The following is a 13,749-nucleotide window of genomic DNA, read 5'->3' on the forward strand; positions in this document are numbered from 1 at the left end:
CGGTCCCCGACTCCTCTGGTCCCGGACCACCGTCTGCGACCCAACCTCAGTCTAGCTTCCCAGGAGCTACCACTCCAGCTCATCACACTTTGAGGGCTCTCACTCGACTGCTCTCCAACCCTCCCACCAGTCTGCCTGACCCATAGGTGGGTGTGTCTGACAGGTCATGATGTGAGTTGTGGTTGGGATTTGGGGTGCTGATGGTAGTGACACCGATTTCTTAGGTACCTGGAACTATGGGGGTTAGGCCCTGCCCCCTAGGGAAAGGATGCAGTTCCCTGTAGCACCCTGATATATTCAGGGACGCTACATAAGTTTTCTGGCGTGGCTCATAGAGGTGCCCAACGCTCATCAGATGCTCCTGACACATGGAGAGGCGTTCACGTCTTCATTAATGGAGAGAGTCTGACTCCACCATGCCCCCTCATCAAGAATGATGAGAAAATCGTAAGGTCTTGAGGAATCCATGATTGTAGGATTAGATGCTTTAGAGATTAGTTGTAGTCCAAAGCCATGGAGACTCGTCTCAAGTTCTCAAGTTTCGATTTACTGAAGCAATGCAAACTTATTTTTTTAAACGGTGATAAAGAATATAGAGCCACAAAATAATAGTAATGTTTCTCAATTACTTTCCTTAACTAGCTATTCAATATGTTTCCAAAAACGATGTCCTACATTCCTGGTCCTCATCAGGGGATCCTTAAAGTTACGGACAGCCTGAAGCAATATATTAAAGAGATAATAAAGACCCATCAAGACACCCTGGATGAGAACTGCCCTCGTGACTTCATAGATTGCTTCCTTATCAAAATGGGAGAGGTGCGTTTCTAGATTATTTTATATTTTAACTAAATCCAAACAGCTAATAATGACTTTCATTTTTTTAAGGAAAAAAAAAATCCAGATACAGAGTTTCACGAGGAGAATCTACAGGCAACAATATTAGATTTATTTCTTGCTGGAACAGAGACGACCAGTATGACGCTAAGATACGGTTTTCTTATACTCATGAAATATCCAGAAATACAAGGTGGTTATTTTAATACATTTTTATATTATTTACTATGGTCCCCTGATAGGATCACGGAAGGAGTGGTGATCCAAATTCTTGCCAAACCAGGAAACCATGGCACATAATAATTTTGATGGAATTTGTTACAGATTTCGCATTGGGTCCTGGGAATTTTACACTGCACGTTTTTCTCAAAATGTTATCAGTTTGATACAAATAAAGAGAATACAGTTAGCTAACACCCTCCTAAACCTCAGCTATCTACCCCCATAAAATGTAGAACTCCCCCTAACTCCTCCACCATAACCCTCAATGAAAATCCATGAGCTTAATTTTGGCAGGGTTCATGTAATGACTAGAGGTCCGAATGAGATCCAGCAGGTCACAAAACCGAATCACAGGCAGAAATAACACAAAATTTTGTTTACTGAAATGGTTGGGGGAAGAGGCTCAAAGTAAAATGCTGTTTTCAACTACTGTATTTTCTGGATTGTAAGACTCACTTATATAAAAGAATTCCCACACAGTATGATGGCCTCCACGGTCCCCCACACAGTATGATTACCTCCACGGTCTCCCACAGAGAATGATGGCATCCATAGTCCCTCACACAGTATGATGGCCTAAAACAGGCCTCCACACAGTATGATGACCTCCACGGTCCCCCACACAGTATGATGGCCTCCATAGTCCCTCACACAGTAAGATGGCCTACACAGTCCCCCACACGGTATGATGGCCTCCATAGTCCCTCACACAGTATGATGACCTAAAACAGTCCTCCACACAGTATGATGAGCTCCACAGTCCCCCACAGAGAATGATGGTCCCCATAGTCCCTCACACAGTATGATGGCCTAAAACAGTCCTCCACACAGTATGATGACCTCCACGGTCTCCCACACTGTATGATGGCCTCCATAGTCCCTCACACAGTAAGATGGCCTACACAGTCCCCCACACAGTATGATGGCCTCCACAGTCCTCCACACAGTATAATGGCCTACACAGTCCCCCACACAGTATGATGGCCTCCATAGTCCCTCACACAGTATAATGGCCTAAAACAGTCCTCCACACAGTATGATGGCCTTCACAGTCCTCCACACAGTATGATGGAAACCACAGTCCCCCACACAGTATGATAGCCCCAACGGTACCTCACACCACATCATGTCCCCCACAAATACTTATATTTAAAATAAATACATTAGTTTGATTGTAACTACATTACAAATATAATTATAAAATATATTGCCTGAAAGATATGTTCTATCTTATGTTTTGAAAATTTCAGAGAAGATCCACAAAGAGATTGATAATGTAATAGGCAAAGATCGCTGTCCATCAATAGAAGACAAAAGTAAAATGCCGTATACAGAAGCCGTAATCCATGAGATGCAGAGATTTGCTGATATCGTTCCTACAGGAGTGCCCCATGCTGTCAGCAAGGACACAACCTTCAGAGGATATCACATCCCAAAGGTACAGTTTGTTGGTCTTCTCAACTATCTTGCTTTCCATCTTTTTCTAGTTGGCATCAGGAAGATGGGTTGCTGAGTGATGTGAGAAGTGTACCACCACAATTTCCAGATATAGTTACACCTCTTTTAAGGGGTCACTCCCTCCAATCCCCACCCATTCTATGTCCCTCTCCACATCTTGGTGCCTTCCTTTCTGAAAACAGAGAGCTCTCCAAGATTTGAGTGATTTGTTAACTTTTCTGATAGTTCAGGTGGTCTCCTCTTCTTTCAGTAGACATTCCGGAACAATTCTCATGTCACCATCTTTTAAGTCTATGAACCAAAGTGAACATTTAACACTTTGACTTTCAAATCTTATAACAATCTTATTTATATAGTAACTGGTCAATAGGCATCGTGACTAAATATGTTCCTACAGCGAAGCTATCTTCAAGGGATAGCCCATATTGAAAAAAGTGTACTGATCATCTCAATGTCTTGGTTCAATTCTTGATGTTAAAGATAAGTGAATTGATATGTAAAGGATCTAATTGATGCTACATTTTTTAGGGTTCATTTGTGCAAACCCAGGAAAACTGGCTACTGTTTTGGTAAATACTTTTGAGATCCTGGAAATGGTTAAAAAATAAAAAAAAAAGATTATACTTAGTCCTAGAACCGTCTCTGACTTGTCCTGCCATAATAAGTCTTGCGCTTATTTCCTCTAGTCTTAGGATCAGTCTTCAGATTGGTCTTTGGATAATATGATGTTGATTATGTCTGTGGGGCAAGATGGACATTATAGACATTAATGACATTCGTGGTGCCCCATGAGACTAAAGGCTACTTTACACACTGCGATATCGGTCCCGATATCGCTAGCGTGGGTACCCGCCCCCATCTGTTGCGCGACATGGGCAAATCGCTGCCCGTGCCACACAACAGCCGTCACACATACTTACCTGTCCGGCGACGTCGCTGTGACGGGCGAACCGCCTCCTTTCTAAGGGGGCGGTCCGTGCGGCGTCACAGCGACGTCACTGAAGCGTCACTGAACCACCGCCCAATAGCAGCGGAGGGGCGGAGATGAGCGGGACGTAACATCCCGCCCACCTCCTTCCTTCCTCATAGCGGCCGGGAGGCAGGTAAGGAGAGCTTCCTCGATCCTGTGGCGTCACACGCAGCGATGTGTGCTGCCGCAGGAACGAGGAACAACTTCGTTACTGCTGCAGTAACGATTTTTAAGAATGGACCCCCATGTCGCCGATTAGCGATTTTGCACGTTTTTGCAACGATGCAAAATCGCTTATCGGTGTCACACGCAACGGCATCGCTAATGCGGCCGGATGTGCGTCACAAAATCCATGACCCCAACGACTCCGCATTAGCGATGTCGCAGCGTGTAAAGCCCGCTTTAGTGAAGCCTTGTCAGTGTCGGAAGACCCAAAGACCAATCCCAAAAATAAGATGATTGAGTAGACGACCAGTCAGGAGCTATCATGACAGAACAGGTGGGGATCAGACCTAGGACAGGTTAGTAAACTTTTTTAACCCTTTTCCAGCCCTCTTTTTACTAAATTTGTTGTTTGAAAAGACATCAAAGCATAGTTTACATATTTGGGGGGCAATTTTGATTCAGACCAAATTCAATTTGTACTGAATTGAATTTGCTACCCAAACCAAATTTCAGGAAATTCGTTCATCTCTACTTCATAGGAATAACCAACAAGATGTCATTTTCAACACTTCTAATTTTTTTAGATTTACATATTTGAAACATTTTTTTTCAGGGAAGCTTGGTGTTTCCAGTCCTGTCCTCTGTTTTGAAAGACCCTAAACACTTCAAGAACTCAGATGACTTTGATCCTGGACGTTTTCTTAATGAGAAAGGCGTCGTTAAGAAGAGTGATGCATTGATGCCATTCTCTACAGGTAAGGGATTATTACATGATAATAAAAAAAGATCTGTGAACATTGGCTGAATTTAACTTTCAGTATAGGAAAATATTTTGATAGGGTTGTTTTATATTAGGCTGGGGTAGGCCAAAAAATATCACTTTATGGGATTTAAGAATCCATTGTCTTTTTTTCTAGGAATCCATTGTCTTTTTTTTAGGAATCCATTGTCTTTTTTAGGAATGCATTTTCTTTTTTTTAGGAATCCATTGTCTTTTTTTTCTAGGAATCCATTGTCTTTTTTTTAGGAATCCATTGTCTTCTTTTAGGAATGCATTTTCTTTTCTTTGTCGCTCCTTATTGGGAGACCCAGACAATTGGGTGTATAGCTTATGCCTCCGGAGGCCACACAAAGTATTACACTAAAAGTGTAAAGCCCCTCCCCTTCAGCCTATACACCCCCCGTACTGCTACGGGCTCATCAGTTTTTATGCTTTGTGCGAAGGAGGTCAGACATGCACGCATAGCTCCACAGCTTAGTCAGCAGCAGCTGCTGACTATGTCGGATGGAAGAAAAGAGGGCCCATAACAGGGCCCCCAGCATGCTCCCTTCTCACCCCACTCTTGTCGGCGGTGTTGTTAAGGTTGAGGTATCCATTGCGGGTACGGAGGCTGGAGCCCACATGCTGCTTTCCTTCCCCATCCCTCAATTAGGGCTCTGGGTGAAGTGGGATCCTTTCGGTCTCCAGGCACAGGAGACCGTGCTCCATCCACAGCTCCTGAGGACCATGCTGGATAGGAGCCGAGTATCGTTCAGGGACATGGCCCTGCTACTTTGAGGTACTCTGTGTCCCCGTGGGGACCGCGCACAGCAACACTCCAGCATTGCTGGGTGTGCTAGTGCACCGGGGACAGCAGCGCTGACTGCGTTTGTGCCATTACACACTTCAGCGTCGCTGAGTGTGTTCGTGTAGGGGGACTGCCGCGCTGACCGCCGCTGCCATGGTTATCACTGCGGCGCGGCTGGGACTGTTAGTGCGCCGGGGACTTCCGCGCCGACCGCGCTTATACGGCGGCCGCGCTTATAACTCGAGTCCCCGGCTTTTGCGGCCTAGTCTCGTTTTCTTCCCGCCCCCAGCCCTGCCAGTCAGGGGAAGGGCGGGACGCTGTACAGGACGGCAGCACTGAGGGCTGGAGCATGCTTTGCATACTCCACCCCCCTCACTCTGCACAGTGGGGCACCAGTTCCCGCACTTTTCTGGGTCACGCCCACGGCTCCCTCCTCTCCTCAGGACGCCGGCAGCCATTCCTCTCAGCTCTGCTAACGCTGGAGAGGAGAGACAAGCTCAGGGAGACCCAGGCAGGATTTCTGGTGCCCACACAACCGCTTTGCGAAGGCGGTAAGCAGCACCTGTGGTGCTGGCCCCACTAGTGCAGAAGTGTACTTATAGATTATATGATTATAGACTATACTTTACACTGTATGGTGCACTGTTGATTTTTGTCTATATACCCTCCTGTATTGCTCAGAGGAGACAACAGCATGTCGTCCACAAATAGCAAGGGTGCCAAAGCACAGACTTACTATGCTGCCTGTGCAGCATGTACGGCTATACTGCCGGCAGGTTCCACTGACCCTCATTGTGTGCAATGCTCGGCCCCTGTGGCACTTTCTCAGCCGGAGCCTCTGCTAAGGGCGGCCCAGGGAGAACCACCTGTTAACACTGTCCAGGTGACAGGGACGGAGTTTGCAGTTTTTACTGAAAGACTTTCTGAGACTATGGCTAAGATATTAGAAGCCTTGCAGTCCAGGCCGGCATCTCAAGCCAGGGGCACTGTGGAATCATTGCCCCCTGGTCCCCCTCAGTTGGAACAGCAATGTCCTCCCGGGGTGTCTCATGGATCCCAGGGTGAGGTCTCTGACACGGACCGCAGCCCCAGACCGATTAAGCGAGCTCGCTATGATATCCCCTCGACATCATCACAATGTTCAGGGTCTCAGCGAGAGGACTCTCTGTATGATGAAGCGGAGGTAGCTGATCAGGATTCTGATCCTGAAGCCGCTCTCAACCTTGATACTCCTGATGGGGACGCCATAGTGAATGATCTTATTGCGTCCATCAATGAAATGTTGGATATTTCTCCCTCAGCTCCTCCAGTGGAGGAGTCAGCTTCTCAATGTTTCTGGACCACTCTGACTTCAGAGAGGCAGTCCAGAAACACCGAGCTTGTCCAGATAAGCGTTTTTCCAAGCGCCTTAAGGATACACGTTACCCTTTCCCCCCTGACGTGGTCAAGGGCTGGACTCAGTGTCCCAAGGTGGATCCTCCAATCTCCAGACTTGCGGCTAGATCCATAGTTGCAGTGGAAGATGGAGCTTCACTCAAGGATGCCACTGACAGACAGATGGAGCTCTGGTTGAAATCCATCTATGAAGCTATCGGCGCGTCTTTTGCTCCAGCATTCGCAGCCGTATGGGCACTCCAAGCTATCTCAGCTGGTCAGGCGCAAATTGATGCACTCACACGTACGTCTGCGCCGCAGGTGGCGTCTATAACCTCTCAAACGTCGGCATTTGCGTCCTACGCTATTAATGCTGTCCTGGACTCTGCGAGCCGTACGGCGGTTGCAGCCGACAATTCGGTGGCAATACGCAGGGCCTTGTGGCTGCGGGAATGGAAGGCAGATTCGGCTTCCAAAAAAGTGCTTAACTGGATTGCTATTTTCTGGCGACCGTTTGTTTGGTGAGAGATTGGATGAAATCATCAAACAATCCAAGGGAAAGGAAACATCCTTACCCCAGGCCAAACCAAAAACACCCCAACAGAGGAGGGGACAGTCGAGGTTTCGGTCCTTTCGGGGTGCGGGCAGGTCCCAATTCTCCTCGTCCAAAAGGCCTCAGAAGGATCAGAGGAACTCCGACGCATGGCGGTCTAAATCACGCCCTAAAAAGACCGCCGGAGGTGCCGCTACTAAGGCGGCTTCCTCATGACTTACGGCCTCCTCACACCGCATCCTCGGTCGGTGGCAGGCTCTCCCGCTTTTGCGACACCTGGCTGCCACAAGTAAAAGACCGTTGGGTGAGAGACATTTTGTCTCACGGTTACAGGATAGAGTTCAGCTCTCGTCCTCCGACTCGATTCTTCAGAACATCTCCGCCTCCCGAGCGAGCCAAGGCTCTTCTGCAGGCGGTGGGCATTCTGAAGGCAGAAGGAGTGGTGGTCCCGGTTCCTCTTCAGCAACAGGGCCACGGTTTCTACTCCAACCTGTTTGTGGTTACAAAGAAGGACGGGTCCTTCCGTCCTGTTTTGGACCTAAAACTGCTCAACAAACACGTAAGGACCAGGCGGTTCCGGATGGAATCCCTCCGCTCCGTCATCGCCTCAATGTCCCAAGGAGATTTCCTAGCATCGATCGATATCAAGGATGCTTATCTCCACGTACCAATTGCTCCAGAGCATCAGCGCTTCTTGCGCTTCGCCATAGGAGACGAACACCTTCAGTTCGCGGCACTGCCGTTCGGCCTGGTGACAGCCCCAAGGGTTTTCACCAAGGTCATGGCTACAGTAGTGGCGGTCCTCCACTCTCAGGGTCACTCAGTGATACCTTACTTAGACGATCTGCTGGTCAAGGCACCCTCTCAAGAGGCATGCCAACACAGCCTCAACGTTACTCTGGAGATTCTCCAGAGTTTCGGGTGGATCATCAATTTTCCAAAGTCAAATCTGACACCGGTCCAATCGCTGACATATCTTGGCATGGAGTTTCATACTATTCCAGCGATAGTGAAGCTTCCGCTGGACAAACAGCGTTCACTACAGACAGGGGTGCAATCTCTCCTTCAAGGTCGGTCACACCCCTTGAGGCGCCTCATGCACTTCCTGGGGAAGATGGTGGCAGCAATGGAAGCAGTCCCTTTCGCGCAGTTTCACCTGCGTCCACTTCAATGGGACATCCTACGCAAGTGGGACAGGATGCCGACGTCCCTAGACAGGAACGTTTCCCTCTCTCAGGCAACCAAAGCTTCCCTTCGGTGGTGGCTTCTTCCCACTTCATTATCGAAGGGGAAATCCTTCCTACCCCCATCCTGGGCGGTGGTCACGACGGACGCGAGTCTGTCAGGGTGGGGAGCAGTTTTTCTCCACCACAGGGCTCAGGGTACGTGGACTCAGCAAGAGTCCTCACTTCAGATCAATGTTCTGGAGATCAGGGCAGTGTATCTTGCCCTAAAAGCTTTCCAGCAGTGGCTGGAAGGCAAGCAGATCCGAATTCAGTCGGACAACTCCACAGCGGTGGCTTACATCAACCACCAAGGTGGGACACGCAGTCGGCAAGCCTTCCAGGAAGTCCGGCGGATTCTGCTGTGGGTGGAAGCCACAGCATCCACCATATCCGCAGTTCACATCCCGGGCGTAGAAAACTGGGAAGCAGACTTTCTCAGTCGCCAGGGCATGGACGCAGGGGAATGGTCCCTTCACCCGGACGTGTTTCAGGAGATCTGTTGCCGCTGGGGGATGCCGGACGTCGACCTAATGGCGTCACGGCACAACAACAAGGTCCCAACATTCATGGCTCGATCTCAAGATCACAGAGCTCTGGCGGCAGACGCCTTAGTTCAGGATTGGTCGCAGTTTCGGCTTCCTTATGTGTTTCCTCCTCTGGCACTGTTGCCCAGAGTGTTACACAAGATCAGGGCCGACTGCCGCCGCGTCATCCTCGTCGCTCCAGACTGGCCGAGGAGGTCGTGGTACCCGGATCTGTGGTATCTCACGGTCGGCCAACCGTGGGCACTGCCAGACCGACCAGATTTGCTGTCTCAAGGGCCGTTTTTCCATCTGAATTCTGCGGCCCTCAACCTGACTGTGTGGCCATTGAGTCCTGGATCCTAGCGTCTTCAGGATTATCTCAAGAGGTCATTGCCACTATGAGACAGGCTAGGAAACCAACGTCCGCCAAGATCTACATTTCTCGTACGGCGCCCCTGCGCCGCTCGGATGCACTCTTTGTCCTTGTCGCTGGCCAGCGTAAAGGGACACAAGCTTCCAAGTCAACCCTGGCTCGGTGGATCAAGGAACCAATTCTCGAAGCTTACCGTTCCTCGGGGCTTCCGGTTCCCTCAGGACTGAAGGCCCATTCTACCAGGGCCGTGGGAGCGTCCTGGGCCTTGCGACACCAGGCTACGGCTCAGCAGGTGTGTCAGGCAGCTACCTGGTCGAGCCTGCACACTTTCACGAAGCACTATCAGGTGCATACCTATGCTTCGGCAGATGCCAGCCTAGGTAGGCGAGTCCTTCAGGCGGCAGTTGCCCACCTGTAGGACGGAGCCGTTACGGCTCTATTATGAGGTATTATTTACCCACCCAGGGACTGCTTTTGGACGTCCCAATTGTCTGGGTCTCCCAATAAGGAGCGACAAAGAAGAAGGGAATGTTGTTTACTTACTGTAAATTCCTTTTCTTCTAGCTCCAATTGGGAGACCCAGCACCCGCCCCTGTTTTTGTATAACACATGTTGTTCATGTTAAATGGTTTCAGTTCTCCGATATTCCTTCGGATTGAATTTACTTTAAACCAGTTTATAATTTTTTCCTCCTTCGGGCTTTTGCACCAAAACTGATGAGCCCGTAGCAGTACGGGGGGTGTATAGGCTGAAGGGGAGGGGCTTTACACTTTTAGTGTAATACTTTGTGTGGCCTCCGGAGGCATAAGCTATACACCCAATTGTCTGGGTCTCCCAATTGGAGCTAGAAGAAAAGGAATTTACGGTAAGTAAACAAAATTCCCTTCTTTTTTAGGAATCCATTGTCTTTTTTTTAAAAAAAAAAACATACTGAATTATTATACAGTATGATGGAGTTATCACATAAAACAGTGTTTGACAAGACCTAAAGGGTTTTTTTGAGTCATGGTGAGAAATGTGCAAAATCATACAATTATTGTCCATAGTAGAAAGGTTCTTCATTGACATATCATAACAACAAAGGCAATGGGCAAATGGAAAGAAATTCTAATCTAGCAGAACTAAATTGTCCTCCAAAGGGAATCTGTCAGACCGATCCACCCTCCCGAGCTATTTCTATGGCCAGAAATGATAATGTCATCCTTGACTTTACTGATGCAATCTGTGGCTCTCTGACTAAAAAAACAAATCACCGTTTTAACTCATATGCACGTGGAAGCACTTCCCAAGTCTCTGGCTCCCTTACACCTATCAAGCCAGTGGGCTGATAGTCAAGCGGAGGAAGGTGAGTCAGGTGAGAAATAGAGCAATAGCGGCAGCGGCTTGGGAAGTGCTCTGATCCCACCCAGAGCACTTAACCCTTGGATTTGAATTAAAACAGCAATTTTTCAGTCACGGAGTCACAGATTACATCAGTAGGGGCATGGATGACATTACCATGTAAATGCTTTGCGAGAGTGGGTCATTCTGAGGGATTCCTTTTAAACTATTGGGTTCACCTCTGGTCCAAAGAGATCTACTGGCTACACAATGACATTAGAGCAAAAAATGTTAAAGAGAACTTGTCAGGTGCAATATGCACCCAGAACCACAAGCAGTTCTGGGTGCATATTTCTAATCCCTGCCTAACTTACCAATGACGCTGGGCAATGGGCATTGAATAGCATGTTACCACCCGCTTGTGGGAATGGTAAAATGCTAAGAGGGCAGACTAGTCGGAGGACATAACACCCTTGCGACTAGTCGCTGGCCTCATTAGCATATCATAAAGTATCTTTAGCAATACTTTTTCTATAGATCTCTTTATCTATGCTACTAGATACAGGGACAGTTAGGCAGGGATTAGCAATATGCACCCAGAACTGCTCATTGTTCTGGGTGCACAGGGGACTTGATAAGTTCCCTTTAAGTTATAAATTTTGTCAAAAAAACTGTAAATGAGCAAAAATAGCAAAATAATATATAATAATAATATAATAATAAAATTGTATAAGCCCCCTCCAATGCTCCAGCACCATCTCTTTACTGCAGCCTCTAATGATTGTTTATAGACTGCAGCAATGACATCACAACTACAGGCACGTGATTGCTGCAGCCAATCACTGGGCTCAGTGCCTCTGTTGCTGTAGATGGCACAGGTCGCTGAGTTTGGTGATTGGCTGCACAGCGGTGATGTTCATTGTAGTCATAAGGCCATGGTGAAGAGCCAATGCTTGATGCCTGCAAATATTTAATACCATGCAGTGCCCCCACAGGGCAAATGAAATATTACACAGTTGCCATTAAAATCACTCTTTCCTTTTGGCTTGTGGTGGATACTAAACAGGAAGCCACCCCCAAATCTGATGATTTATAATTGCCTAAAAGGCTGAACAATCTTGACGTCTTATGGTGTACTCCTATCCCCTTTTCTCAGGCAAACGCATGTGTTTGGGAGAAGGCCTGGCTCGCATGGAGCTCTTCCTCTTTCTGACCTCAATACTTCAGAAATTCACCTTGGAGCCCACCGTAGACAGGAAGACCCTGAGTATAAGACCCGAACCCAACACCAATGCTACAAGACCCCAATCATACCAGATGAAGGTCGTCCCTCGTTTCTGAGCTGAAGATGAACCTCTTTTCTTAAGGAAACCTACAATTTCTAGCATTTACAAAATATAAAGGCTGCTCTAATAAATAATAAAATACAGATGAAAAATACCAAATCTTTACATAAAAATGTATATATTTTTTCTATTTTATTTTTAGTAGTTCCATGCATGAACACTATACAATGTGACTTTTAACATCTGTAATCATTTTATGTTAATAAAAAGATAGAACTGTAACGTTTCTATTGTCCTGTATACTGTTTGTAATTTTTTATGTGTGCTTTTTTTCCATGATCTGCCGTTAATTTTGTTATTCTGTTCCTATGATGGAGTGAAACAATGGAAAAAGCAAAATAGATGGGAAGAAGCTATATTTTGCTTGTTGCCTGTGCATTATTTTCTTTAGGCCTCTTTCACACGTACGTGCCTCCGGTACGTGTTTGGCAGTTTTCTCACGTACCGGAGACACGTACACACGTAGACCTAGGTATTCCTATGGTTTTGGACACACGTAAGTATTTGCACACAGAACGTGTGTCCGTTCCGTACTTACGTGTGTCCGTGTGTTTTTCACGCCGACATGTCCATTTTCTCTCCGGCATCACGGGTGTCACACGTAATGCAAACGGACCACACGGATGTGTTCCGTGTGACACGCACCGGAGAGAAGACATGTGTCTGTGAGAAAAAAAACAAAACTTTACTCGCCTTCTCCAGCGCTGCTCTCTCTGCCGCTGCTGTCACTTGCTGCCGACCGCCGCTCATTATGCTAATTGAATATTCACTTCACTGCGGCCGGAAGCAGCAGCACGGGGACTCGGCTGACAGGAGACCGAAGATCTCCCCTGAACTGGTGAGTCAATACCGGTTCACCAGAAACCGGGTACTCAGACCCCGTCCTAGCTTAGAAGCCACTGAGTTTAGGCAAATTGACTGATTGCTGGCTGGACCTCACGGGTTCATCCACACCCAAAGTCCCGAAAGAAGGCGAAAGCCCACCGAGACCGGGTGAGCGCCACCGCCAAGGGCCAAACACCCGATGGGCCAGCGCCTGTGGGCAACTGAGGGCTCCTCCGGCAGCTCCACGCCGGGGAGCGGGCTACCACTGCTCAGGCAGGGGAGCCGAACAAACCACAACCAGAGGTGAACGGGAAAGGGGCCCACCATCAACCTCACAGGGGACACGAGCAGCCGGCTGCGAGACCCGACCATACCCGAACTTTGGTTTACCAGTGACTCTGAGTGTGAATTAATCGTGAGTACACCAGTGCCATCCGGGCACGACACTGCACCGCAGCACGGCACCCTGCGCCCCGACAACAACACCAGCGCTTCAGTATCTCCAGCGCCCCCTCTCCCACCGGGCCCTGGGACACACCGCCCCTACCCACGGAGGGGCTAACATCTAGGCTGCGGCCGCAACTCCGATCCCGGATGAGCCCGCTTTCACTCCAGCCGCAGCGGTGGTGCATCCCGTTACCACGACCCGTGGGTGGCGTCACGACCCGTTGGACGACAGCGCGGCCCTCCCCGGCTGCGCGCCTTGTCCCACTACCACCCCACTGCCTCTCCCCTTAGCAGAGCGACGTGGCCCCCGGTCTGGAGGCGCTCGTGCCACCGACAACCCGAGCCCAGACCTCGAGCGGCTCGGCCCGAGCAAGCAGAGAAGCGGCCGGGCCCCTCTCAGGGCAGTACACAAGTCTGCATGTTGGCATCTCTTCTCTGGTCTTTTGCCAGACTGCTAGTCTGCATGTGAGCATCTCTTCTCTGGCTTTTTACCAGACTGCTATTCTGCATCTGGACATCTCTTTTCTAGCTATTTACCAGA

The 13,749-nt window shown here is 48.6% G+C and overlaps 1 protein-coding gene across 1 annotated transcript in view; it reads left to right on the forward strand.

Moving 5' to 3' along the window:
* LOC142251076 (cytochrome P450 2G1-like) overlaps positions 1 to 12,164 on the forward strand; it is a 30,463-nt gene extending 18,299 nt beyond the window's left edge. Inside the window, exons 5-9 of the mRNA XM_075323585.1 lie at positions 643 to 819; positions 889 to 1,030; positions 2,310 to 2,497; positions 4,266 to 4,407; positions 11,747 to 12,164. Coding sequence (XP_075179700.1) covers positions 643 to 819; positions 889 to 1,030; positions 2,310 to 2,497; positions 4,266 to 4,407; positions 11,747 to 11,931 — 834 coding nt within the window. The 3' untranslated portion in view covers positions 11,932 to 12,164. The remainder of the gene's footprint in view (positions 1 to 642; positions 820 to 888; positions 1,031 to 2,309; positions 2,498 to 4,265; positions 4,408 to 11,746) is intronic.
* The last annotated feature ends 1,585 nt before the right edge of the window (positions 12,165 to 13,749 follow it).

The sequence above is a fragment of the Anomaloglossus baeobatrachus genome, chromosome 9 (assembly GCF_048569485.1).
Source record: "Anomaloglossus baeobatrachus isolate aAnoBae1 chromosome 9, aAnoBae1.hap1, whole genome shotgun sequence".
NCBI lineage: Eukaryota > Metazoa > Chordata > Amphibia > Anura > Aromobatidae > Anomaloglossus > Anomaloglossus baeobatrachus.